Source organism: Phoca vitulina, unplaced genomic scaffold, assembly GCF_004348235.1.
Source record: "Phoca vitulina isolate PV1807 unplaced genomic scaffold, GSC_HSeal_1.0 scaffold85, whole genome shotgun sequence".
NCBI classification, from domain to species: domain Eukaryota; kingdom Metazoa; phylum Chordata; class Mammalia; order Carnivora; family Phocidae; genus Phoca; species Phoca vitulina.
Window position 1 is genome coordinate 80251 of NW_022589788.1, and position 26840 is coordinate 107090.

Sequence of the window (26840 nt, forward strand, 5' to 3'; positions counted from 1 at the left end):
GTGCACATGCATGCACATATGTATATGCATATGCAGCATGTACACACACGATTGTGCACGCACACACATGCACTTGTACACTCAGCCCACATGCACTGCACATGCATGCACACATGTATATGCATGTGCAGCGTGTACACACACGATCGTGCATGCACACACATGTGCACACAGTCTCTTGAGAGAAGTGAAGGGCACTCCAGCAGCTGGAGAGTCAGACAGACATGGGCACGTCTTCCACTTTTAATCCAAACTTTTTGTCACACCATGGCTCATAGAGAAGCTAGCGTCTGTGTAACACCTGGGCAGGTGGATAAGGAGAGAGGCGCCCAGCTGCTGTCTAGGAAGCCAGCCTGCTTGAAGCACATATGCTCAGGAACAATCTTGTCTATACAACATGGCAGTGCCCACAGTGTGGTTGTGGATTCTGTGTGAGGAGAGGGTCTAGCAGTATGAATAAAAGTGCCTAATACGTAGGGATTGGGCCAAGGAAAAAGATGTGTGTTGGTGATTCACTAAGACAACCTCTAACTAAGGGTGCTAGCTCTTAACAAAGAAGCTCTGTTGTGCACTCAGGTGCCCTATTGTCGCGTGCAAACCCCTCCCCTGCGAGGCCACCTCCTCACCATCAAAGAGAAGGGAAAGTCTCTGCAAACCCCCATCTTGTGGTCCCACCTCCACAATGAATGCTGGGCCACCTTCCTCCCCTCTTGTCGCTTCCCTCCATGAAGGTGGAGCCATGGAGCTGCACTTGCTGACCTCGGCACTGTACTGGGGTCCCCCTCCCTGCTTAGGGCTGGGCGGCATCTCCACGAGGCAGTGCCCCACCTCCCCAGCGCACCGGAGCCCAGGTCTGAGTGCCAGGAGATGTGGGGCTGCAATCCCCCAGGCAGAAAGGGTCGCAGTGTTTGTATTACCCGCCCTGGGGGATTAGGTGTAAGGGCCTGCTCCACTGGCTGCCCAGGACCCCCGCCACAGGCAGAAACCCCCGAGCTGTGACCCAGCTGCCCCCATCCCAGGGGGTCTGATTTTCCCAGGGGCAGGGGGTGGAAAGTCCAAGATCTAAGCCAAGGCGGGCAGGCATGGGTGAGTCAGCTTGTGCCCTCCCAGGACTCAGTAATCGTCACTAAGAAAGGCTTTGCTGATGACAGTGTTTGCTGGAGTCTGTGTGTGCTTGGGAACCAGCCGCCTCTCCCGGACAGGCAGTGGGACACCATGAGCCTCAGTGAGGAACAGGTGCAGCAGTTCCTCGACCAGAACCCCGGCTTCTCGGACGAGTACTTTGGGAAGAAGCTGAGCCCCGAGAATGTGGCTGGCGCCTGCGAGGATGGCCAGCCAGCAGCCTGCACCAGCTTCCGCGAGCTGTGCCAGGTGGAGGAGAGTGCAGCCTTGTTCGAGCTGGTGCAGGACATGCAGGAGAACGTGAACATGGAGCGGGTGATCTTCAAGATCCTGCGACGCCTCTGCACCATTCTGCACGCCGACCGCTGCAGCCTCTTCATGTACCGCCAGCGCAACGGTGTGGCTGAGCTAGCCACGCGCCTCTTCAGTGTGCAGCCCGGCAGTGTCTTGGAGGACTGCCTGGTGCCCCCCGACTCTGAGATCGTCTTCCCGCTGGACATTGGGGTTGTGGGCCATGTGGCTCAGACCAAGAAGATGGTGAACATCACAGACGTGACAGAGGTGGGCTCTGGGCCACAACAGGCAGGGTCGGTCAGGAGTCCCTACAGGTCCCATAGACCATAGAATGGGTCAGCCTGCGGGATCCGGGGGGGACCTCTGCTCTCAGGAAGGCAGCCTGGGGCAGGGGGGCAAGTGGGGTGGGCTGGGCCAGAGATTGCGGGAAGGAAGGAAGCCAGCCTTGAGACAGCTGGGAGGGTGGTCTGAGCAGACCCTGCTGCCCCCTTGACCCACAGGTCCCTGGATGAAGGACTGGGGAGGAAGGGGTCAGAGTAGGGGCTGGTGCAAAGGCTCAGAAAGGAAGGGCCAGTGGGCCCCAGAGCCCAAAACTCAGAACCCCATAGGAGACCATGCTGCTTCCTGGCACAGGCAAGCTTGTGGATTTGGGAGAAGCAACAGGGAGACCAGGGCTGGTCCAGGCTGGGCAGCGAGGATAGACAGCAGTGCATGGAGCTGAGATTCGGCCAGGGGATGGCTGTGGCGCTAGTGCACTAGGAGTTCAGGAATCCTGGGGTGCAGACCAGGGTGGGTGGGGCTGGGGGATGGAGGTGCCCATTGGATACGGTGTGTGTGGGGGGGGGACAGAGGCCCCCAAGGTGAGCATGGGGAGGAGGGGCTCCAAGAAGAAGGAGCAGGAAGAGGTTGCTGGGGGAGAACAAGAGCCACCGGCTTCTCCCCTCCTCTCCCTTGCCCACCTCTGAGATGGGGAAGCAGGACCTGGATCAGCCTCTTCCACTTTCTGTGAAGGAATCCAGAGGGGACTGCCACTGGGATGGGCTTCTCCTGAAACAGCCACTGGACCCTAGTCCCTGGAGACAAAGAGACACGTGCACATCCCCCCAGGCCCACTCTGGGGCGGGGGAAGGAAGTGGTTGCAATCCTCTTACATTTATCTGCTCTAAACAACCCTGGGTCCAGCGACCTGAATATAGTAATCTCTGGGATTAGCTTCATCTTCACTCCATTTTAAGAAATAGGTCACCCCATGCATCAGAATATCAGGAGCCTGAACTACCCGGAACAGAAGGGGATCCGGTGGCAGGGACAGGTGCAGGGATATGCACTGAGGGGTTCTCGCTGCCCCCTTCTCTCCCTGTATCTAGTCCCCTCCATTCTCAGAGTCTGGGCTGGACCTCTCAGCCTCCAGGGCTCTGTCCTCCAGCTCCCCCCGACCCAAGCCTGTGTTGTGTGAGGGTCTGGTCCAGGTGGCATGGCTGTTCTAGGCCCTGTGCCCTTCCCCTCCCTGAGGCCTTGGCTTCTCAAAACCCTTCTACCTCCATCAGGACAACCCACTCTGATTTCTCCCCAGTGGGCAAAGGGCACATGTTGGCCTCAAGCCTCAGGGCTGTGCTGAGTCTTGTTGATCTCAGATGCAGTGGAACTGAGAGCAGAGTCAAAATCAGCCAAAAAACAAGTTTCCATTAAGTGCATCACGAAGACCTAAGCATTGCAAGTGTCATGTTGTCTTCAGAGGGGAGACTGAGGCAGAGAGCCTTGCTCCATCTGAGACTCCAGCACCTTCCTCACTCTATGAGAAAAGCGTGGGGGGCTGTTTTGGGAGAGCGGTGTGTGCCTGGGGGACAGGGACCCCTTGCGGGCAGCAAGGAGGAAGACACCACGGGGCTGCAACATCACCCCACCACCACTTTGCAGCTCTTAAGACCCCCGAGGGCTCATGGCAAGGCAGCTAGGCAGAAGGCGCTGGAAGGCTGTGGAGGGGACACGGCTCAGCCATGGCCACCGAGCGACTGAGCAGGACCAGACCTAGGTCCTGGCTCTGTGGTGGTGTCTGACCCCGCTCCAGAGAGCTGTGGGCCCAGAAACAGCCCATCATGAGCGTCCTGCATGTTGCCAAGGCGTCCAGACCCCAGTTGTGGCAGCCAGCTGTTGTAGGGTCAAAGGAGGCTGAATTGGCATTAGCAATTCCATGGGGTGGTGGGTGGGTTCCAACCCCTGGAATGGGGAGCACGAGAGCGTGGATGTTTGGGAATGAGGCTTAGGATGCAATGGGCCTGGGGTTGCTCCTACTCTTACACTGTGGTTACAGAGCTTCCGGGAACCTGAGCATCACCCGCTGCCCTCAAGGTGGCTGGGGCCCCGAGCGAGGCTCTGGGACTGCAGGGTCTGATTCAGTAGAGAAGCCGGGTAGGGAGCCTTGATATGGAGACGGTGGAGTAGAAGATGCAGGCCGGGCGTCCGAACAGGCCCAAGCTATAAGGGTGTGGGATGCAGGTGACCCCAGCCCTTGGGTGACTCTATTCAGAGAGCACAGCTCCTGGCCAGAACCTGCTCTTGACCTTCCTGAGGCTCCCTTCAGCTTGCACCTAGCGTGTGGGAGACACACCGAGAGGCTAGAGCCACGGGCCACGGGGTGAAGGCCCCAGTGTGGCGGGAGCAAGCAGGGGTGTCTGCTCTGGCGTGGGGCACTGGGAGCAGGGGGCACTGTGCAGGACCCCAGGTGGGAGCAGGGGAGTGCAGCTGAAGGGCAGTAAGGAAAGTCTGGGGCAGAGCCGAGGGCGTGCCAGGAGATGGGCTGTGTGGCCAGGACGGCAGGACCCCAGAGCAGCAGGCGCTGGGAAGGTGACCAGAGAGCACAGACATGGAACGTGGAGACGTGCAAACAGCCCTGAGCTCATGCCTGTGCTCAGCCCCGGGGTGAGATTGCGCTCCTGCAGCCTCCAGGGATCCCGTGTTGATTTCCCTTTGACGCCAGGTGCCCTGTGGCAGCAGGTGACAGCCGCATCCCATAGTCAGGCAGGAGAGGCAGGGGACAGGTTGGCACCAGACACATGCACCTCTTCACGAGAACATGGACTGTTCTTGTCCCCAGCAGGCTTCCTCCGACCTCCCACTGGCCTGAACTGTGGCCCAGCTGCCCATGCAAGGGAGGCTGGACAGCGGCCGCGGCATCCTTGGGCTGCAAGGAGGCCGAGGCACAGAGAGGGCACGGGAAGTCATGTGGGGTCAGTCACGTCTCTGTCTGCCACAAGACTGACAGTCCTTGAGTAAACCCAAAAGAGCTCCTTTAACAACAAATAATAATAACAAAATGTAGGGAGAATTTACAGGGATTTCCTCACTCAACCCAAGGTGACCAGTGAGGAGAGGGGCACAGGGCCATCCCGATCTTCCTGGAGGTCACACAGTGGCAGGTCCAGGCCCCAACCTAGGCAGTCCAACTCTGAGCTGTCCCCTTGGCCTCATGTAAATAAATATCAGCACCCAGGAAGTAGGAGGCTGGACCTGGAGTCACATCCACCCTGAACGGCAGAATCTTAGCCACTTGGAGGGGCCTCGTCCTGGTAACACTCCATTTCTGGGCCAAGACAAAGCCCAGCTGACCTGTTCCCTGTAGAAACAGAACTTAAGGGCCCCTCAACCAGCCCCCAGCCAAGGAGAGGCCCCAGGGAGCAACTCTAAGACTAGCAGGACCTGCCCTCGGGGCCACAAGTGGATTAATGCCTTATCATATGGGCAACGGGCCCCATGGAGCAGACGCTGGCTGGAGCATGGCCCCAGGAGACCTGCAGAGGACCCTCCACCCTGACTCACACTCACCCTTTTTTCAGCCGACAGACTTTTGGGGAGGAACATGTCGGGGCTGGCCCGAGGGCAGGTGAAGGCAGGAGAGGGCAGCCTGAGCTAGGAGGGACTTATGGACAGGCAGATGGGCGACTCCAGAGGTACCCAAGAAGCTGGCTTGGCCAGATGACAGCAGGTGTGGGAGGGCCCAGGCCTGCCACAGCCCAGGCCTTGTGAGGGCTCAGCAAAGTCTGTGATCGAGGGCTGGGGTTAGTGGCTCTGAGTGGGGGGATAGAGGCTGGAGCCACAAGGACAGGCCATGGGCCATGTGCTCTTATGCTTCCTGGGCTCCTGATGCCTGGGGCAGGGCCACCTGGGGCTCAGCACTGGCCTGGGCGGTGGCTTCCGTGGAGCTTAGCCCTGCCCCCACTGGGTCGGGGGGAGCCAGGGCTCCAGGTCTACGGACTGACGGCCTCTCTTTTCTCTCCTCTTGCTGCCCAGTGCCCCCACTTCAGCTCCTTTGCTGATGAGCTGACCGACTACGTGACAAAGAACATTCTGGCCACACCCATCATGAACGGCAAAGATGTCGTGGCTGTCATCATGGCCGTGAACAAGCTCAACGGCCCATGTTTCACAAGTGAAGACGAAGACGTGAGTGTTGGGGGGCCTTCTGGGCGTGCACGCCTCTGTACGTGGGCCAGCTCTGTCCCCGGTCTGTCCTGTGCTGGCGGGTGGTGCGTGCTCCCTTGAGGCCTGTGTGTCCCTCTCTTGTGCTTGGTTCCATGAGCTCATCTCTGTGTCTCTTGCACACCTGTGTGTGTCTGCACACAAACAGGCCCGTGTGCGCTGACGTCGGTGCCGGGTGTGGGCCCCGCTCCAGGCGGCTGCGTGCCTCTCCACCCTTGCACACCTGAGCACCTTCTGAAAACCGGAGTTTCTAACTACTGTTGCTGTAATTCCTATTTCAGGTTTTCTTGAAGTACCTGAATTTTGGCACATTAAACCTGAAGATCTACCACCTGAGCTACCTTCACAACTGTGAGACCCGCCGCGGCCAGGTACCTGTCCCGCCCCAGCCTCCCTGCCCTCCAGGACGTCCGAGTGTGTCCAGGCCCCTGTGCTGGTCTCTCTGGACGAAGACAAAGCTCAGCCTGGGCAGGTGCAGGGCCAGCAGCTGCTGGGGTCCCTGTGCTTTTGTGGCTGTGGTGTTGTGAGGGCGCCCGCTGCAGGGGCAGGGGGGCAGCATCAGGAAGCCATCGTGCGGCTGGGACCCCATGAGAGGTTGGGTCTCTCATCCCGTCTGCCCACCCTGACTCACCCCCAGCCCAGGTGGGTGTGAGCACCTGCAAATGCCACATGCACCCCTCCGCCTTCGAAGCTTCATCAAACTCTCTTCGGGAGGAGCTGGGGTGAATGATGAATGGACAATGGGGACAGAGGTTCTGCCACTGGGTGGCTGAGTCCCCTGGTGTGTTCGGCCCCTAGCCGCACAGGATAACCATTGCCTCCAGGGCTGGAATCTGCTTCCCCCCCTCACCTCCCCCCTCAGCGAGGAGGGTGTGGGCCTGACGGGAGTAGGGTGGGGCCTTGTGTTTCGGGAATGGTACAGAGCTGACGGGCACATGAGGTAGGTCCCCTCTGTGTCCTCCTGCCTCAGTCTCCAGCCCACTGGAGGACTAGAAGACAGAGAGTGGGCCCTGGGAGAGGACAAAAAGTCCCTCTGGGCCTGGGGCTGTATAAGATGTGGCCTTTGGGCTAAGCCTTAGAAGATGTGGAGAGTGACATGGTCACTCCCCGCCCTCCCTGCTTTCTGTTCCGTCTGCAAATGCTGTGTGCATCCTAGTCACCTGCTGTAAACTTGCTTCAAATGATGAGAGGTTCCTCTGCTCAGCTCAGCATCTAGAAAGGCTATTTTGGTGCCCCCTCCTGACCCATGGGCTGTAGAAGGAGCAGCCTGAGCAGGGAGTCTGGGATTCCCTGAGGTTATCTCTTGACCATAGGCCAGCCCCACTGACTGGGGAGGGAAAAAAAACCTCTGAGAGAGATACCGCCCACAGGCCATGGCTGTGCGGCAGGGCAGTGGGAGGACCCCTGGGGGAGGACAGGAGGGTACCCTGGGCAGAGGGAAGAACATGGCCTGAGGCCTTGGATGAAGTGATGGCACAGTGGGGGTTGGTCAGACAGGGCTCAGGGCCAACTGGGGAGCAGTGAAGGTCTGTGAGGCCGGCCTGACACATGAGACTGGCTTCTAGAAAGGCCTCCAGGTGCACTGTCCTGTTTGGGGGGAAGTCACTGTGAGCCCCACACTGCAGGAAGAGGGTTCTCCACTGGAGATATGTTTCCTTTCACCCTTTATCAATTTATATTATCATTTGTTTACATCCATCTGGAGTCATGGGTGTTTAGGTTATAACCTTGGTCAACTTGATTGATTCTGTCATTCAGTCTCTTCTGACTATGGCCACTGGGAGCCCCTCAGTGGGCTCCCCCGCCGTCTGACATAACCCATCAACTTATCACTCTGGGTGTTTTCTGTGTGTTGGGTTGGCGGATGGGTAGGTTTGCTGGTTTCCGGCAAGGGGGGGGGCGGGTTGCACATTCCTTGCTTTCTGGCACAACCAGACGCTCCAGACTCATTTGTGTATTTCCTGTGTGGCCCTGGAATCAGCAGTCCCTCAAGGATCTCCGCTGCTTTAATTGGGGAACGGTCCCAGAAGCAGCGACCTGGGCACTGGGTGTGCTCTTGGCTACTGGGGTGTCGGAGCAAGGGAATGCATGTGCACCTGCTAGCATGTGCACAGAACATCTGCACATCTACGTGTACACGAACCCGTGTGCAGCTAAACTTGAGTTCCCACTGGTGTCTCCACATGGATCGTTCTGGCTTCCCCCGCTTGCTGAGATGCAAGTTTCCACTCCAACAGTGAGATAGATACCTGGCTCCCATCATCCACCACTCATTTACTTAACTGTTCAATTCCAGTGTATGTGCACAGCAAGAACAGAATTGTTAACCCGTTCCCCATGGGAAGACAGTGTTCACGGGCAGCTTCTTTTGTCTTTAGTCTTACAGACTCTGCTCATTTCCCAAAATACTTCAATCAGCACCTTTTCTCCGCCTCCTTCAGTGAGGTGGTTTCAAGTGTTACAGTTTGATTCTCTTGTCAGAGTCTGCATTCTTTCGTGGAATCCCCCAACCTGCTAAATGACTGTTTTATTGGCACACATTAAGGTTCATCATTTGTGCTATAAATTTCCATAAGCCCAACAAATGTATCACGACAGGTAACTACCGTATCCTACAGAATAATTTCCCTGCCCTAAAAATCCCCTGTGCTCCAGGTGTTCATCCCTCCCTCCCCACCTCCACCGAACGGCTGGCAACCACTGATCTTTTTGCTGTCTCCACAGTTTTGCCTTTTCCAGAATGTCATAGAGTTAGAACCATGCAGTGTGTAGCTTTTTCAGATTGGCTTCTTTCCCTTAGTAAAATGCATTTAAGATGCCTCCATTCCTTTTAATGGCTTGATAGCTCGTTTCTTTTTAGTGCTGAATAATATTCCATTGGATGGACCACATTCACCTATGAGAGGACATCTTGATTGCTTCCAGTTTGGGGCACTTATGAATAAAATTGCTAGAAACATTTGTGTGCAGGTTTGTGTATATGTATAAGTTTTCAATTCAGTTGAGTATATACCAAGGAGTGCAACTGCTGGATAATATGGTATAATCGTGTTTAACTTTCTGAGAAACTGCCAAAAAGCAACTGTGTCATTTTGCATTCCCATCAACAATGAATGAGAATTCCTATGGCTCTGCATCTTCATCAGTTTTTGGTATTGTCAGTGACTTGGATTTTATTCATTCTAATAGATGTATCTCATTTTTGTTTTAATTTACAATTCCCTAATGACAAATACTATTGAGCATCTTTTCATATACTTATCTGCCATCCGTATATCTTATTCTTTGGTGAGGCGTCTGTTCAGATCTTTGTCCATTTTTAAATTAGTTTTCTGTTTTCTTATTGTTTTAAGTTTTTGTAAATTTTGGATACAAGTCCTTTATCAGATGTGTGTTTTGCAAATATTCTTTCCAAGGGTATAGCTCGTTTCCTCATTCTCTTAACAGTGTATTTGGAAAAACAGAAGTTTTAAATTTTATTTTATTTTTTTGAAGATTTTATTTATTTATTTGACAGAGAGAGAGAGAGCCAGAGAGGGAACACAAGCAGGGGGAATGGGAGAAGGAGAAGCAGGCTCCCAACTGAGCAGGGAGCCTGATGCGGGACTCGATCCCAGGACCCTAGGATCATGACCTGAGCCGAAGGCAGACGCTTAACTGAATGAGCCACCCAGGCGCCCCAGAAGTTTTAAATTTTAATAAAGTCCAACTTATTAATTTTTCTTTCATGAAGTGTAGTTAGGTGTTATATCTTAAAGCTCATTACTATGTCCATCAATAGATGGATGACTGGATAAAGTCACAGAATATTATTCAGCCATAAAAAAGAATGAAATCTTGCCACTTGCAACAACATGGATGGAGCTAGAGAGTATAATGCTAAACAAAATCAGTCAGAGAAATACAAATACCATATGATCTCACTCATATGTGGAATTTAAGAAAGAAAACAAACAAGCAAAGGGGAAAAACCAGGAAACAGACTCTTAACTATAGAGAAAAAACTGACAGTTCCCAGCGGGGAGGTGGGGGGTAGGTGAAATAGGTGATGGGAACTAAGGAGGGCGCTTGTCTTGATGAGTTTAGGTGTTGTTTGGAAGTGTTGAATCACTGTATTGTACACCTGAAACTAATATAGCACTGTGTGTTCACTAACTGGAATTAAAATAACAACTTTTTTTTAAAAACCTCATCACCAAACTCAGGGTCACCATATTTTCTTCTGTCATCTTCTAAGAGTTTTATAGTTAGGTCTATGAGTTAATATTTATGAAAGCTGTAGGGTCTGGATCTAGATACACTTGTTTGCATGTAGATATCAAATTGTGCAAAACTATCCTTTCTCCATTGAATTGCCTTTGTTCCTTCATCAAACTGCAGTTGTGTGGGTCTATTTCTGGGTTCTCTATTCTGTTTTATTGCTCTATGCATCTATTTTTTCACTAATACCATAGAGTCTTGATCATTATAGCTTTATAGTCTTGAAATCAGAAATGTCAATTCTCCAACTTTATTGTCTACAGTATTACGCTGGCTGTTGCATGGGTGGGGGGGAGGGGCCTTTCCATATAAACTTTATTTTTTTATTTTTTTTTTAAGATTTTATTTATTTATTCATGAGAGACAGAGGGACAGAGAGAGAGGCAGAGGCAGAGGAGGAGCAGGTTCCCTGCGGAGCAGGGAGCCCGACACGGGGCTCGATCCCAGGCCCCTGGGATCATGACCTGAGCCGAAGGCAGATGCTTAACGACTGAGCCACCCAGGCGCCCCTCCATATAAACTTTAAATCAGTTTGTCCATATCCACAAAATAGCTTGCTGGTATTTTAATTGGGACTGCGTTTGTTAATTTGTACCTAAGTATTTCATTTTTATGCTAATATAAGTGATTTTGTGTTCTTAATTTCAAGTTCCAGTTATGTATTGCTGATATAAAGAAAAGTGACTGACTTTTGTATATTAACCTTATATCCTGTGACCTTAAAACAATCACTTATTAGTTCCAGGAAGGTTTTTTAAATTGATTCCTTGGTATTTTCACATAGACAATCATGTCATCTGCAAACTAAGACAGTTTTATTCCTTCCTTCCCAATCTATATACATAGTATTTCTTTTTTTTATCATTGCACTTGCTAGGACTTCCAGTACAACGTTGAATATGAGTGGTGAGAGGGGGTATCCTTGCCATATTCCCAATATTAAGAGGGAAACATCTAGTTTCTCACCATTAAGTTTGATGCTTGCTAAAGGGTTTTGTAGAATTTTCATCTAGCTAAGGAAGCTTCTTTCTATTTGGCATAGAGTTTTTATTCTGAATGAGTGTTGGATTTTTGTCAAATACTTTTTTCCATCAATTGATATGAAGGTATTATTTTTTCTTCTTTAGCCTGTTAATGTGGTAGATTATATTAATTGATTTTCAGATATTGAGCCAGCCTTGTATACCTGGGATAAATCCCACTTACTCATAGAATATACTTATTTTTATACTTCATTGGATTGGTTTGCTAATATTTTATTAAGAATTTTTGCATCTATGTTCATAAGAGAATTTGGTCTATAGTTTTTCTTTCTTGTGATGTCTTTTTTAAAATATTTTATTTATTCATTTAAAAGAGAGAGAGCAAGAGAGGGAGGGAGCACAAACGGGGGGAGAGGCAGAGGGAGAGGGAGAAGCAGACTCCCCATTTAGCTGGGAGCCTGATGTGGGGCTTGATCCCAGGACTTGGAGATCATGACCCAAGCGGAAGGCAGATGCTTAACCATCTGAGCCACCCAGGTGCCCCTCTTGTGATGTCTTTATCTGGTTTTGGTATTAGGTAATGTTGGCCTCATAGAATGGGTTAAGAAGTGTTCCCTCTGCTTCTATTTTTTTTTAAAGAGATTGTAGTGAATTGAGCAAATTTCTTCCCTATGTTTGGTAGAAAATTCATCAATGAATTCATCAAGGACTGGTGCTTTCTTTTTTTTTTTTTTAAGATTTTATTTATTTATTTGACAGAGAGATAGAGAGAGAGCACAGATAGGCAGAGTGGCAGGCAGAGGGAGAAGCAGGCTCTCTGCTGAGCAGAGAGCCCAATGCGGGGCTCGATCCCAGGGCCCTGGGATCATGAGCTGAGCTGAAGGCAGACGCTTAACCGAATGAGCCACTCAGGCGCCCCTGGTGCTTTCTTTTTTGAAGATTATTAATTATTATTCCAATATCTTTAATACATATAGTTCTGTTCAGATTATTCTATTTCACCTTATATGAGTGTTGATAGTTTGTGTCTTTCAAGGCATTGAAAACTTCATTTTATCTAAGTTGTTACATTTTGGGGCTTAGTGTTGTTCTTAATGTTTTTTTTTCCTTCTGCTTGCTTTAGGCTTACATTGATTTTCCTTTTCTAGTTTCCTAAAATTAGATTATTGATTTTGGATCTTGCTTCTCCTCTATTATGTCCATTTAATGTTGTAAACATCCCTCTAAGCACCACTTTCACTGCATCCCACAAATTTTAATAAGCTGTATTTTTGTTTTCATTTAGTTCAAACTCTTTATAAATTTCTTTGGAGACTTCTTCTTTGACCCATGTATTATTTCGAAGAGTTCTGTCTCATATATTTTGGAATTTTTAGCTACTTTCTATTTAATTTCTGATCCCTAGTTTAATTCTGCTGTGGTATGATAATACATTCCTTATGATTTTTATTCTGTATTTGTTAAGATGTGTTTTACAGACCAGAATATGGTCTATTTTGGTGAGTGCTCCACGTGATCTTGAAAGAACGTATATTCTGCTGTTGTTGGATGGGGTGGTCTGTTGATGTCCATTATCTCCAGTACTGTTTAGTTCAACTCTTCTTACTGATTTTCTGCCTGCGGTTTCTATTAATTACTGAAAGAAGAGTACTGAAGTTAACCAACTAGTGAGTTTATCTATTGCTCCCTCAAGTTTTATCAGTTTTTGCTTCATGTAATTTGATGCTCTGTACTTAGGTCCATACACATTAAGGAAGTTATCTCCTTGGAGAAATGACCCCCGGTATCATTATGTAGTGCCCCTTTTTACCCCTGATCATTTTCCTTCTTCTGAAGTCTGCTTTGTCTACAAGTGACAGTGACGCAGCCACTGTGGCTTCCTTTTGATTGGTGTTAGCATGGTATATATTTCTCCCTCTCTTTACTTTCTTCCCAGTTATTTTTATTGTGGTAAAAGACACATAACATAGAATTTACTATCTTAACCATTTTTAAGTCTACAGTTCAATGGTATTAAGTACATTCATAATGTGTAACCATCACTACCATCCATCTCCAGAACTCTTCACATAGTCCCAAACTGAAACTCTAACCTCATTAAATACCAACTCCCCCGTCCCCAGCCCCCAGCCCCTGGCACCCATCGTTCTACTTTCTGCCTCTGTGATTCTGACTACTCTAAGTACCTTATATAAATGGGATCATACGGTATTTTTCTTTTTGTGACTGGTTTGTTTCATTTACTATAAAGTCCTTGAGGTTCATCCATTTTGTAGCTGGTGTCCAAATTTCTTTCTTTTTAAGACTGAATAATATTCCATTATCTGGATAGACCACATTTTGCTATCCTTTTATCTATCAATGGACACTTAGGTTGCTTCCATATTTTAACTATTGTGAATAACACTGTTATGAATATGAGTGCACAAACATCTCTTTGAGACCCTGCTTTTGGTTCTTTTGAGTACATACCCAGAAGTGGAATTGCTGGGTCATAGGGTAGTTCTATTTTTAAGTTTTGAGGAAATTTCATACTGTTCTCCACAGTGGCTGCACCATTTTCCATTTTCACCAACAGTACGCAGGGTTCCAATTTCTCCACATCCTCTCCAACACTTGATATTTTCTGTGTGTTTTTATAGTACCCATACTAATGGGTATGAGGTGGTTCTTTATTGTGGTTCTGGTTTGCATTGCCCTAAGATTAGTAATATTGGTCATCCTTTCATGTGAGTATTGGCCATCTGTGTATCTTCTTTGGAATGTCTGTTTAAGTCCTTTGCCCATTTTTTAATCTGGTTATTTGGCTTTTTGTTGTTGAGTTTTAGGGATTCTTTACATATTCTGCATATTCACCTCTTATGAGATATATGATTTACAAATATTTTCTCCCATTCTGTGGGTTACCCTTTTACCTTTGATTCACAGAAGTTTTTAATTTTCAGGAAGTCCAATTTGTTTATTTTTTCTTTTGTTGACTGCCTTTGCTGCCCTATTCAAGAAATCACTGCCAACCCAGTGTCAAGAAGCTTTGTCCTATGTTTTGTTTTAAGAGTTTTCTAGTTATAGGTCTTATATTTAGGCCCTTCACTCATTTTTAGTTAATTTTTGCGAATGATGTGAGGTAAGGATCCACCTTAATTCTTTTGCATGGGGATATCCAGTTTTCCCAACACCATTTGTTCAAAAACTATCTTTTCCCCCACTGAATGATCTTGGCAACCTTGTTGATAATCATTTGACCATTTGTGTGTGGGTTTATTTTTGGACTCTCTGTTCTGTTCCGTTGATCTATATGTCTGTCTTTATGCCAGCATCACACTGTTTTGATTAAGGTAGCTTTGTAGCCCGTCTTGACTTAGGAAGTATGAGTCCTCCTCTTTGTTCTGCTTTTCCAAGATTGGCTATTCAGGGCCCTTGAGATTCCATATGCATTTTAGGATTTTTTTTTTATTTCTGCAAAAACATCATTTAGATTTTGATAGAGATTAAATTGAATCTTTCGGTCACTTTGGGTGATCTGATATTGTAAAAATATTAAGTCTTCCAATTCATGACTAAGACGTGTCTTTCTATTTATTTATGTCTTCTTTAATTTATTTCAGCAATGTTTTCTAGCTTTTGTTGTTACAATAATGCTAACTTTTATAATTGCCCATGTATTTACCTTTATTGAAATCTTTATTTCTTCATACATCTTTGAGTCCCTTTCTTGTGTCCATCATTTCAACTGCAGGACTTCCCTTTAACATTTCTTGCAGGGTAGGTCTAGTGGTGACAAATGCCCTCAGCTTCTGTTTACCTGGGAATGTCTTAATTTCTCTCTCAATTTTGAAGGACAGCTTGCCAGATACAGGATTCTTGGTTGACAGCCTTTTTTTTTTTTTTTTTTTTAAATTTTAGAACTTGATTATGTCAACCCATTGTCTTCAAACCTCCAAACAAAATTCCTGATGAGAAATCTGCAGACAGCCTTAGTGAGGATCCCTTGTATGCGACAAGTCACCTTTCTCGCTGTTTTCAAGGTTCTCTTTGTCTTGGCTTTCGACAGTTTGATTATAATGTGTCTTGGTGTGGGTGTTTTTAGTTCATCTTACTTGGAGTTTATTGAGCTTCTTGGATGTTAATATCCATGTATTTCATCAAGTTCAGGGGGTTTCCAGCCATTTTTCTCCAAACACCCTCTCTGTGTATCCCTCTGCCCTGGCAGGGTCTAGCCCACCTCCCTTGGGGCTGAAGTCCTGAGTTGCTCTCATTCTGCCCTTGCTCTGTAGCCTCCTGTTCTCCCAGGAATGGATAATGCTGCTTCCTCTCAGTCAGGCCCCTTAACTTAATTGCTGTGAGGACATTTTGCCAATTCTTATCAGCAGCATCTCCAAAACAATGACCTTAGGCCAGGATTCAAATCCAACCCCATACATCCCAGGTGTGGGCCTTGGAGAGGCAAGTCTGGGAACATTTTCTTGACCCTGTCCCACCACACACACTTTCCCCCACTGGGTATTGCCCACAAGTGGGGGGAAGGGGGTGCAGTTCGCTCCAAGAAAGTTACATCTCAGGGGAAGCCAAGTTTTTAATCCTCTGCCTGTCATGTGTTGAGCCCCCACTTCCCTCTCCAACTATCCCCGGTTGACTGCTCCCCTTTATAAACACAAATCAGGGCCCTGTCTGCCACAGTCAGGGACACATCTCAGGATCCTTCTCCTTCTGCATCTTGTCAGCCCACTCCCACTCAGCAGTCAGAGCCATACTTTGAAAACTTAAGTCATGTCACTGGGTGGCCTCAGGGACACCTGCGGTCCTCTCCCCCTCCTTCTGGCTCTCCCCACCCCTTGCTCCATCCCAGCCATTGTCCCCCATAGGGGCCTTTACACCTGCAGGTCCCTCTGCCAGGAACACTGTTTCCACACACCTTTTGGCTCCTCTGCAGAGAGATGTCCCCTGCCCTGAGTACCCCCACTTGAGCCCCGCATTCCCTATCCAACCCTGCCTCCTGTATTTCCTCTGTATTCCCTACATCTCCTTGTAACAAGCCGTAGGACTGTTCATTCTGCTCATGTTCTAGATCCCCCCTGCCCCCACTTAGAGGGGAATTCTAAGACTCAGGGATTTTTGTCTGTTCTGTTGTCCAGTTATCCCAGATCTAAACCAGACAATAAGTGTCATTCCACCAAATGAATTGCCAATGCTTAGGGAATATGGACTACCTGGAAATGCATGGTTTCCAGCTCCTCAGACCGCACACATGCACACATGTACTTTAAGACAGAGTTCTAACATGGACTTCCAACGATAGACATCCATGCCTCAGTCGTGTGCTTTGATTTCCTACTCAGACATCACCTAGTCCTAGTAGAAAGCAGTTTCTGATACCTCATACTATGAACGACATTTTAAAGAATGCTAATTTTAATTTGCACAAAGCACAGGGCTCTACCTCACAGCCCTTTTTGGAGAGAAAGGTAGAAAGATCTACCTTTCTCTCCAAAGAGACCAAACTTCGGCCAGTGATTAAAGACTGGCACCCACACAGTTTGCAGTTGAGCCTGGTGCCTGCTCCTTTCTTTCTCTCCTCCTCATGTTGCGGGAGGGCAGGTACCTGGGAATTAAAGCGGTTCTCATGCAGAACTTGTCCCTGCCTTCCTTAAACCTTAGCGGCTCTCCAGGGTCCTAACAACCCCTCAGCAGGGCTATGGCCCCTCAGACCTGCCCTCCATCCTCCAGTCAAGAACTACTGAGCACCCTTCTTGCAGACTCCACTCAGGGGCTTCTGCTAATCCCTTCCTGAAAGCAGCTAAGCCACTTTGGCGAGAGGTAACAGAAGCGACAAGGTAAACATTAGGTTCGGCCAGGGATGTTGGAATTTCTCCCTGATCTACTGCTTCACACTGATCAGTTTTAGCTGAATGATTCCCACTGGTCAATCGTCCAGATTGCACCAAAAGCTAGATGAAGGGCCCCATTGGTGAGGGTTCTGGCCTCTCCGACCTCCTAGGCTGCCCATGTGCCCATGGCCTGCTGGCTCACTGTGAAGACCAGAGGACACGCACTGCCCCTCCCAGGACAGGACAGTTTCAGAAGGCCATATAGACAGCACACGTGCTCAACTGCTGGCCTCATATTCTTGTTATGTGAACAAGTGGAAATGCTCAGAAGTCAGGATATGTGAGTCTGGAAGCAACGGGGTGGGGGGGCGGCTGGCATGCCTCTCCGCCCTGGGCAGTGAAGCCCCCACCGTGATATCGCTGGACACAGTTGGGAAAAGATGTGCCATAGAGCAGATCATCTTCCCACCATAAGTAACCTCAGGAGCATGGATAATAGTGAACTATAGTGAAATAACAAGGAAACAATGAGGTTGCGTACTTATACCTTTGTCTTAACATAATTTTCTTAATTGTTAAGTTCACATCATTTAACTTTAATAATGGCTGGGTTTAATAACTGGCCCTCAAAATTCCTGATGATTGAACAACCAGCTCTCAGGAGCTTACCACTCAGTAAGAGCCCTGAGAGCCAAGGCCGACCGGAGTTCACTGGGTCACCGTTCCTGTCTGCCCTCCACCCTCCAGGCATCCTGACACCCCCCTCCTGGAGTGTGAGTGTCGGGCTGGGCCTCGAAAGGCCAGCCTTCTCCTTCCACAGGCTTTACAAGCTGTGTTGTCTGTCCCCAAATGCAGCTGGATGCCCCTCATTTCCAAAGTCAGCAGGGGGCCCCTCACCGTTGCTGCCAGGTTTCCCATTTTGGAGCATGAATCCATGAAGGGCAACACCTCAGCACCCAGGTGACCATGGCTCCGGTCATTCAATCACCTAGGGTTTGGTTCACATAACAAGTGGTGGCACTGGGTGCTGTGTGTTGAGGACAGGCTTAAGGACAAGAGGGGTGACCACTCCCCAGGGAGGGGTCAAGGTCCAAAAGATGAGGTGTGAGTTGCACCCTGAAAGAGGGGACAGGGGAAAGGCAGAGGCCTTTGGTGAGCCACACAAGGCCCTAGTCTGACTCAACAAGTTTCCTATATTTTAAAGACGAGATTTCACTTAAGAATCTGAGTTTCTAACTTGTCTTGAAAGTCTGAGGCTTGGGCGCCTGGGTGGCTCAGTTGGTTAAGCGACTGCCTCCGGCTCAGGTCATGATCCTGGAGTCCCAGGATCGAGTCCCGCATCGGGCTCCCTGCTCAGTGGGGGGGTCTGCTTCTCCCTCTGACCCTCCCCCCTCTCATGTGCTCTCTCTCTCATTCTCTCTCAAATAAATAAATAAATAAAATCTTTAAAAAAGAAAGAAAGAAAGAAAGAAAGAAAGAAAGTCAGTCTGAGGCCTGGAGTGCCTGGGTGGCACACTCTTGATTTCGGCTCAGGTCTTAATCTCAGGGTCGTGAGTTCAAGCCCCTCATTGGGCTCCACACTGGGTGTGGAGTCTGCTTTAAAAAAAAAAGGGGGGGGTGCCTGGGTGGCTCAGATGGTTAAGTATCTGCCTTCAGGTCAGGTCGTGGTCCTGGGGTCCTGGGATCAAACCCCACATCGGGCTCCCTGTTCAGCGGGAAGTCTGCTTCTCCCTCTCCCTCTGCTTCTCCCCCTGCTTGTTCTGTCTTGCTTTCTGTCAAATAAATAAATAAAATCTTTTAAAAAAAAAAGAAAGAAAGAAAGTCTGAGGCCCATCCACTGGCCCTTATGGCGGCTCCCTGAGGGTTCTGGCCTGCTAATCTCTAGCAGGCAACATGGAGGGTGTCAGCCAGGGTCCAGGCCCTCCTTGGTCTGGAGGCCGGGGCAGAGAGAGGCTGTCCTGGGAATGGGATGAGCAGGAGCAGGCTCAGAAGCTCCCAGGTTGGGATCTAGGCAGTGGTTGAGAGGGTGTCCAGGAGGCCCAAACCACTGGAGATTCAGGAAGAACCAGCCCAGACACAAGACAGGCAGTGCATGAAGACACCTAGATGAAGTTCCAGAACACTCCAGGGCTGGAGCTCAGAAGAGCCTGGCGGGGACGGGGAGGGTGCTGTGCTGCCCGGGTGCTCGGAAGTCTGACCACACAGGTGCGTGCTGACATGAAATTTCATCCAGCTGCGTCCTACCTCACTTGCTTTCTGTGCGCCAGACTCAACTCAGAAAGCTAAAAAAGAAACGGGAAGAGAGAGGAAGGGCAGAGGCCCTTGGTGAGGTGCCTGAGCCCCTATTTCCTCAGCCATATGAGAACCTGCTTCAGAGCACAGACCAGCACGTGATGACTAGTTCCTGGTCTGATGGGAGCAGGGGAGGGGCAGGGTATGACAGGAGGCGCTCTGCCAGGATGGAGGGATGGGACGAGGTGGGGAGTCAGGGAGAGTCTCCCTTAGGCACTGTGCTGTGAGGTACACGGCCTTCTCCTCCCCATTGTCTCCCTCCTGGGGAACAGGCTTTGGGCACCAAAGTATTCAGGTAGCTCAAAAATTAGATGTGCTGCCCAGACACACACCCCCTCCCCACACTCCAGCAGGACCACGAGATCTCCAGCTGTCCTAGACATCTCTGAGCCCTGGCCTCCCCCCATTCTTACCTCTCTGGTGTGTGTTCTGGTCCTAACCAGGGCTTTGTACACAGAGGGCCCTCAGGGAGTATCTGTGGGTTAGACACACAGATGATTAACTCACATGCACACTCATACACATGCTCACGCTCACACATGGGACTCCTAAAAACTAGGCACTCTTCTGAGAGCCTGACTCCTGTTCCACCATTCTTCCTCCCAGCATCCTGAGGGGAAAACATCATTATCCCCATTTTACAGGTGGGGAGACTGAGGTCTGGAAGTTAGCCGACCTTCCTCAGGTCACAGAGCTGAGGAGAAGCAGATTAGCACCCTTACTCGCTAGGTGTGGAGGAAAAGGGTGAAGAGTTCTGTATCCAAGCCATTAGCCATGGAGGCCTGGGGTGCTAAGCCAGCAGCTCAAAGGTGAAGGAGACACAGTGCAGTGCATGAGTGACACAGAGTCCTGCCCTCCCCTGCTGTGCCTGTGCCGACGTCCAGGTAGCATCTGGCTCCAGGACCTGGAATTCAGACAGTCTGCCTTAGAACTTCGAACCTCACAGCCTTCCATGCAATCAACACACAGGTGCAAAGTGCTCAGGTGTGAGGTACTGTGCTAGCCATGGAAAATCTGCACCTTCTGGCCTCATGGGTTGGAGTGGGGAGACAATGAGATTGTGCCTCCATGAGGTCAGAATGAAAAGGTGTTGTAATGATCAGGTTTGGCAGGTGCTCAGGACAGGCCTTCCAAAGATGACTTTAGGCTGAGACTCAAAGATGAGGAAGCCCTGGAATGAGTGCTATGAATACAGAGGACAGAGCTTATACAAAGGCCCTGTGGTCAGTCAGAGTGAGTGCTAAGGGCACATGGGAGTTCCTTGGTGAACGATGGGCAGAGAGGGGGCAGGGCCAGGCCACCAGGAAAGCCTCCTCCACCAATGGAGAGTGGTGGGTGGGAAGAGGTCTCCATGAGCCTTGTGCACTAATGGAGAGCATTAGGGTTAAGCTGCCTCCTGGTGAGAGCACTTCAGAGCAAGTGGGGTCTCCAGAGCAAAAGGTAGGGAGCTGCAGAGGGCCTGAGAAGGACTAGCAGGAGGGAAGCCGTGCAAGGAAGAATCATGGTGGCAGGGAAGGCTTGGCCCCAGGCAACACTTATTACAGGCCAGAAGACACGTGAGGTGGTGAGTGGGGCAGCCTAGAGGCACCTGTCTTTGGGCAGTGGCTAAGGAAACCAAGAAACTCGACCCAGGCAAGTGAGGGGAGAGCCTCATGGAGTTCATCTGAGCCTGGCCAGTGATCCTGGACAGCAGCTTGGGGTTCAGTTGTGGGTTGATGTCCTGGGGAGGGCCTGGCCAGGGCTTCATGGAGCATGTCATTGAACTATCACTCTCAACTCATTTTGTGGCATCCAAAACGCACTGAATCCATGCTCTCAAAACCCAGCTTCTCAAGGCTGATTAGGTAAGGCAGGTTGGTCAGAGTTTTGCCTTTAAATTTTAATGCATTCACTTTCACTCAATAACCCAGCTTGAGGCCAGCACCAGATAGTAAGTAGCAATGATGTGGCCAAAGCTTGGAGGCTTTACCCTCCAATAGGTTTCAGGGCCCCTGGGTCAAGGAGCAGGTAATCATGTGCTTGGATGAAACCCCGGGTGATGGCACTCTGTGGAGATGCTGTTGGGAGGGGCACCATCAACCAGCGTCCCTCTGGAGCTCTGGGGTCAGATGCATGTGCACATGTGTGCTGGGTGTCACATAGGTGTGGAGGGGGTATGGCCACAGGTTCACAGGTGTGCCCCCCAGGTGCTGCTGTGGTCACCCAGGTGTGTGTGGGGGGAGGGCTGACCATAGGCTCACAGGTGTCCCCCCCCAGGTGCTGCTGTGGTCACCCAGGTGTGTGGGGGGGAGAGGTGGCCATAGGCTCACAGGTGTCCCCCCCACCCAGGTGCTGCTGTGGTCACCCAGGTGTGTGGGGGGGAGAGGTGGCCATAGGCTCACAGGTGTCCCCACCCCAGGTGCTGCTGTGGTCAGCCAACAAGGTGTTTGAGGAACTGACAGACATCGAGAGGCAGTTCCACAAGGCCTTCTACACTGTGCGGGCCTATCTGAACTGTGACCGGTACTCGGTGGGCCTCCTGGACATGACCAAGGAGAAGGTGAGGTCTCAGTGCTCCACAGGCCTCCTGGCCAGCCTTGTCCTGCTCCTGTGCTGACTCACTGACTCTGTCCCTTCTCTTCTCTGCTCAGGAATTCTTTGACGTGTGGCCTGTGCTAATGGGAGAAGCCCAGCAGTACTCAGGCCCACGCACACCCGATGGCCGCGTGAGTCATGGTGGAGGGGGGACAGGCCCAGCCCGCACACCTCTGTTTCCCTGGCTCCAACTCCAACTCCAGGGTGTGAAGGGGCCTGTCCCAGCCTGACCGAGGGTGGGAGAGGGAGGGCTATGGGAAGGGTGTGGGGCAGTGGGGACAGATGGTCGTGGGCTGGCTGGCTACCTGACTGCTCTGGAGGGCAGGCTCTGAGTGCTTGTCTGCTGCCTCCCCTGACTCCAGCCCATGCTCTGGGGCCAGGTGGGGGCAGGTGCAGATCTCCCGATGAGGGTCATCAGCCCAGTGGGAATGACCAGCATCTGTCCTTCTGCTGCCCCACCCTTAAATCACTGTAGCATGTCCCATGTGGGACCGTGTAGACGTGCATGTGCAGTGTGAGTGCACACCTGTGTGCATGTGTGTGAGCAAGGCAGTGTGACAAGTACAGGGGAGCATGGCAGGTACCTCTGCCACGTACTACCTCCAGTCTGGTACACACGACCCAGCCCAGCCATGCTTCAGTCTCCCCACCGGTCACAAGGGGGTGATAACTGGGCCTTTTCACAGGGTTGTGTGCCAAGTCCCTGCTCATGGCTTGGCTGTGACCGTGACTTGTCACAGTTGTGTGTGTGTGTGTGTGTGTGTACTGGCCTGGGTGTGCATACATGTGAAGGAGTATGGGGCCCAGTTTGTGTGTGGGCTTGAGTGGGACACAGACAGAATGAGGACAAGTGTAAACCAAATGTGTAATGTGTGTCCCACGAGTGTCAGTGATGGTCTGCATGTGTGTACATAAAGTGCATGCGTGGTTGTGTGTAACTATGTGAGTGTGGTGTATGCTCTGTGTGCACGTCCATGTGTGCATGTGAGGTTGTGTGTAACTACGTGGGTGTGGTGTATGCTCTGTGTGCACGTCCATGTGTGCATGTGAGGTTGTGTGTAACTACGTGGGTGTGGTGTATGCTCTGTGGGCACGTCCATGTGTGCATGTGAGGTTGTGTGTAACTACATGGGTGTGGTGTATGCTCTGTGTGCACATGCATGTCTGGGTGGGACACCTGGGAACTCCTCTCACCCTCAGGGGGGTTCCCACTGGGGAGCTGGCCCAGGGAGCCCCTCACGACTGCTATGGTCCATTTCGCAGGAAATCGTCTTCTACAAAGTCATCGACTATATCCTCCATGGCAAGGAAGACATCAAGGTCATCCCGTAAGTGCCAGGGTTTTAGGACAAGCATCACCTGAGGGCAGAGCACCCTTAGACCCGTGCTGGGCTGGCACTGGGGATTTATCACAAGGGATCAGCAGCCTCTGGAATGGCCCCTCACACGGTGGTGCTCCCTATGCTGTAGGACGAGGCAGAATGGGATGGGGAGGGAGGCACCATGGATGTCCAGAGTGGACTTCCAGAGGCCCAGGTGAGCTATCCAGGAGCCCTGTCGAGAGTAACTGACCTTTGAGTCCCTCAGGGTCTCATCTTAGCTCACTCAGCCACCCAGGCAGGTGGAGCTCCCAGAAGGCACACCCCACAGGGCAGGTGGGAGGGGATGTCCACCCCAGTGTAAGCACAGCTGGGCTGAGGGAAGGGCAGGGCTCCAAACTAGAGAAACTGGGGACAGGTGTTGGCCATTCCTCACTCTATAGCTGAATGGCCATGTGTCCCCAGACACTATAAGCCTGTCAGGACCCCACCCTGCAGGTTCCACCAAGGACTGGGATCCAGGTGCTAGGCCTGCAGGACAGGTGACTGACACTGAGCTCCAGGGGCTGGATTGAAGAGTGGGGCCCCCAGTGGGGAAGGGGGCTCCTACAGGGTGAGGGGCCTCAGCATAGGCAGAGGAAGGATAAAACAGCACAGACACCCCCAAACCTCACCCCTGGCCTCCTCCTACTCTCCCTGAGTCCACTACCTGCTAGCCTTCCCGCCCCACCCAGAGCTCAGAAAAGGGAATAAACATTAACACACACACCGAGCCAAAATCTACACACGTACATCGAACAACCCATCCACCATCTGACTCTGTGTTCTCTCCCCCAGCACACCCCCAGCGGATCACTGGGCCCTGGCCAGTGGCCTTCCAACCTACGTGGCAGAAAGTGGCTTTGTGAGTCTGCTGAGGCCCTGCCCTCGCCTGGCGCCCCAGCCCTTCCTGCCGGTCTGTGCACCTCTGCCAGCTCCCCGCTGCCCTGCTTCACCTACTTAGAGCTCATCGGGCTGGGTAGTCTTTTTTAGAATCATATCGTACATTGGGCTGCTTCAGGTGAATTTTTCCTGATCCTCTTTCAGATCTGTAACATTATGAATGCCCCCGCCGATGAAATGTTCAAATTTCAGGTATCTATCCATTCATTAACAGAAAGTGTGTTGTACTTAGGGAAGAAGATGTTCTGGTTCAGAAATGACGGACTGAATTCATTTTCGCTCCTTGAGAAACAACCTCAAAATCTCAGGGGCTAACAGCAGCAAACACGCACTTGCCGGGCACAGGTCTGTGGCTGGTGGGGCAGGGCCAGGCCACAGGGAGCTTTCAGGTCTGCTCCTTGCTCCTCCTCTGGGGACGTGTGACCAAAGCAGGCTCTTTTCTGGAGGAGGCTGAGAGTCCAGGGGGCCAATGGAACTGCCCCGGTCTCTGCAGCTCTTCCAGGAACTGGCCACTGTCCACATTTTACTGGCCGGGTGTCAGTGGAATGTGAAACAGGAACAGCTGCATGATCTGTGGGGCCCAGCAGAATGGAATACAATAATTCAACAATCATTAAGAACATTAAGAGCATGGAGGCAAAGATTCAATCGAGCGTGGGAGCCTTCTAAGAGAGGAATCCTGTGTGACTGCAGAACTCACACCATAAAGCCACCCTGGTGGGCATATAGGCTCAGCTTCGGCTAGCGGGAGAAGTCACGACACAAACCCATGGACAGAGAGCTCTCACGCATGCAGGGAGTGAGCAGACAGGAAGAGTGACCCAGTCACCACAGTTGGAGGGCGGGAGAAATGAGATTGGTGCTTGCTGGGTGGCAAGCCTGGGCCAGGGCCAGACCCAGAGTAGTGGGCATCTCTGGACGCCTCTCCCTGCAGGAAGGGCCTCTGGACGACTCGGGGTGGATCATCAAGAATGTCCTCTCCATGCCCATCGTCAACAAAAAGGAAGAGATTGTGGGGGTTGCAACATTCTACAACAGGAAAGACGGGAAGCCTTTTGATGAGCAGGATGAAGTCCTCATGGAGGTAAACACCTGTCGTAGGTGCGGCTCTTGGAGGAGACATCTGTGTGATGGCATGGGACACAGCTATGTGGAGTCCCTTCCTATCATCTGCTTTAGCACTCGACCCAGCATAGGGGCAAGGGGGAGCTGTGAGGGGCCATTCCTGGAGACCCCTTAAAAGCACTCCGTGCCCTGGAGCAGCCCTCCACATGCCAGGACACAGGGCCTGGTGCACAGCAGGTCCCGTCGGGGTGGTGACGCTACTGGTCTGTCTGCAGTCCCTCACTCAGTTCCTGGGCTGGTCGGTGCTGAACACGGACACCTACGACAAGATGAACAAGCTGGAGAACCGCAAGGACATCGCCCAGGACATGGTTCTGTACCACGTGAGATGTGACAAGGACGAAATCCAGCAGATCCTGGTACCACTCCTGTCATGCCCTGGTCCCCTTCCTGCCCAGTGGGGAGGCAGGGTGACCCCGCAGTCAGGGCATATCCTGTGGTCGGAGAGCCGAGCCAATCCTGGAGTTCCACATGCTCTGCACGGCCAGGGGCAGTCCCTCCCCTGTGTCCTCAGCCTCGAGCAGGGTCATCTGTGAGCAGGGAGTGATCAGAGCCCTCCGGGTCAGGCCGTGTGGGGACTCCACCAGTTGTCCCTGTGGACAGCTTAGAACAGTGTCAGAGAGGCAGGGAGGGACACACAGGAAATGGTAGCCACTATCACTTCTCTCTGAAGCTAGAAGTTCCAGCTGGGACTTCCAGCAGAGGTAACTGCTGTCTTGTGCTAGATGTCACCCTGTCCCGCACTCACGAGGGCTGTGGGTAAAGCCGTCACCCTGTCCCGCACTCATGAGGGGTGTAGCTAACATTCACTCTGTCTCAACACATCTGTTTTCTCTCGTAGCCGACAAGGGAACGCCTGGGGAAGGAGCCTGCTGACTGTGAGGAGGATGAGCTGCGGACAATCTTGGTCAGAATCTGACTCCCACCCCTCAGGTGGAGACTGGAGGGGCCTGAGGGTCGGGGGAGACTTCCTCATTCCTAGGAGACCTGAGCATGTCATCCCCTGATGTTTGCTGCCGTCTGCGTATCCCTATGCCTGGGTCCGTGTGTGTGTGTGTGTGTGTGTGTGTGATCTCTTTACGTGCGTGTCTTTGCACCTGTCTCCCTGACAATAGCTCTGCCCTCGTGGTGGGGCCGTGGGTGGGGGCTGAGCCGCAGGGCATGTGAGTGGCCAGCCTCAGGCCAGAGCCACTGGAAGGGCTGATGTCAACACACTCCTGGGACATCTGAGGCTGGACAAGGGATCCTGGGAAGGGAAGAGAGAAGCCTGCCTCCCTCAGCCCCACAATCCCTCCCACAGAAAGAAGTGTTGCCGGGGCCCAACAAGTTCGACATCTATGAGTTCCACTTCTCCGATCTGGAGTGCACAGAGCTGGAGCTGGTCAAATGCGGCATCCAGATGTACTACGAGCTGGGCGTGGTCCGAAAGTTCCAGATCCCTCAGGAGGTGGGGGTGGGGGGCCGTGGTGAAGGGTCCCAGATCCACTGAGAGGTGGGGGGCCGTGGTGAAGGGTCCCAGATCCACTAGGGGGTGGGGGGCTGCGGTGAAGGGTCCCAGATCCGCTAGAGGGTGGGGAGCCATGGTGAAGGGTCCCAGATCCACTGGGAGGTGGGGGGCCGTGGTGAAG

General features: G+C 51.3%; 1 protein-coding gene across 1 annotated transcript in view; it reads left to right on the forward strand.

Annotated features, from left to right (window-relative positions):
* The first annotated feature begins 15 nt into the window (after positions 1 to 15).
* PDE6B (phosphodiesterase 6B) overlaps positions 16 to 26840 on the forward strand; it is a 34632-nt gene continuing 7807 nt past the window's right edge. Inside the window, exons 1-12 of the mRNA XM_032395557.1 lie at positions 16 to 1683; positions 5704 to 5856; positions 6174 to 6263; positions 21651 to 21791; positions 21883 to 21957; positions 23090 to 23154; positions 23983 to 24049; positions 24232 to 24279; positions 25022 to 25171; positions 25428 to 25571; positions 26054 to 26119; positions 26513 to 26659. Of these exons, the coding sequence (XP_032251448.1) occupies positions 1216 to 1683; positions 5704 to 5856; positions 6174 to 6263; positions 21651 to 21791; positions 21883 to 21957; positions 23090 to 23154; positions 23983 to 24049; positions 24232 to 24279; positions 25022 to 25171; positions 25428 to 25571; positions 26054 to 26119; positions 26513 to 26659 (1614 nt within the window). The 5' untranslated portion in view covers positions 16 to 1215. The remainder of the gene's footprint in view (positions 1684 to 5703; positions 5857 to 6173; positions 6264 to 21650; positions 21792 to 21882; positions 21958 to 23089; positions 23155 to 23982; positions 24050 to 24231; positions 24280 to 25021; positions 25172 to 25427; positions 25572 to 26053; positions 26120 to 26512; positions 26660 to 26840) is intronic.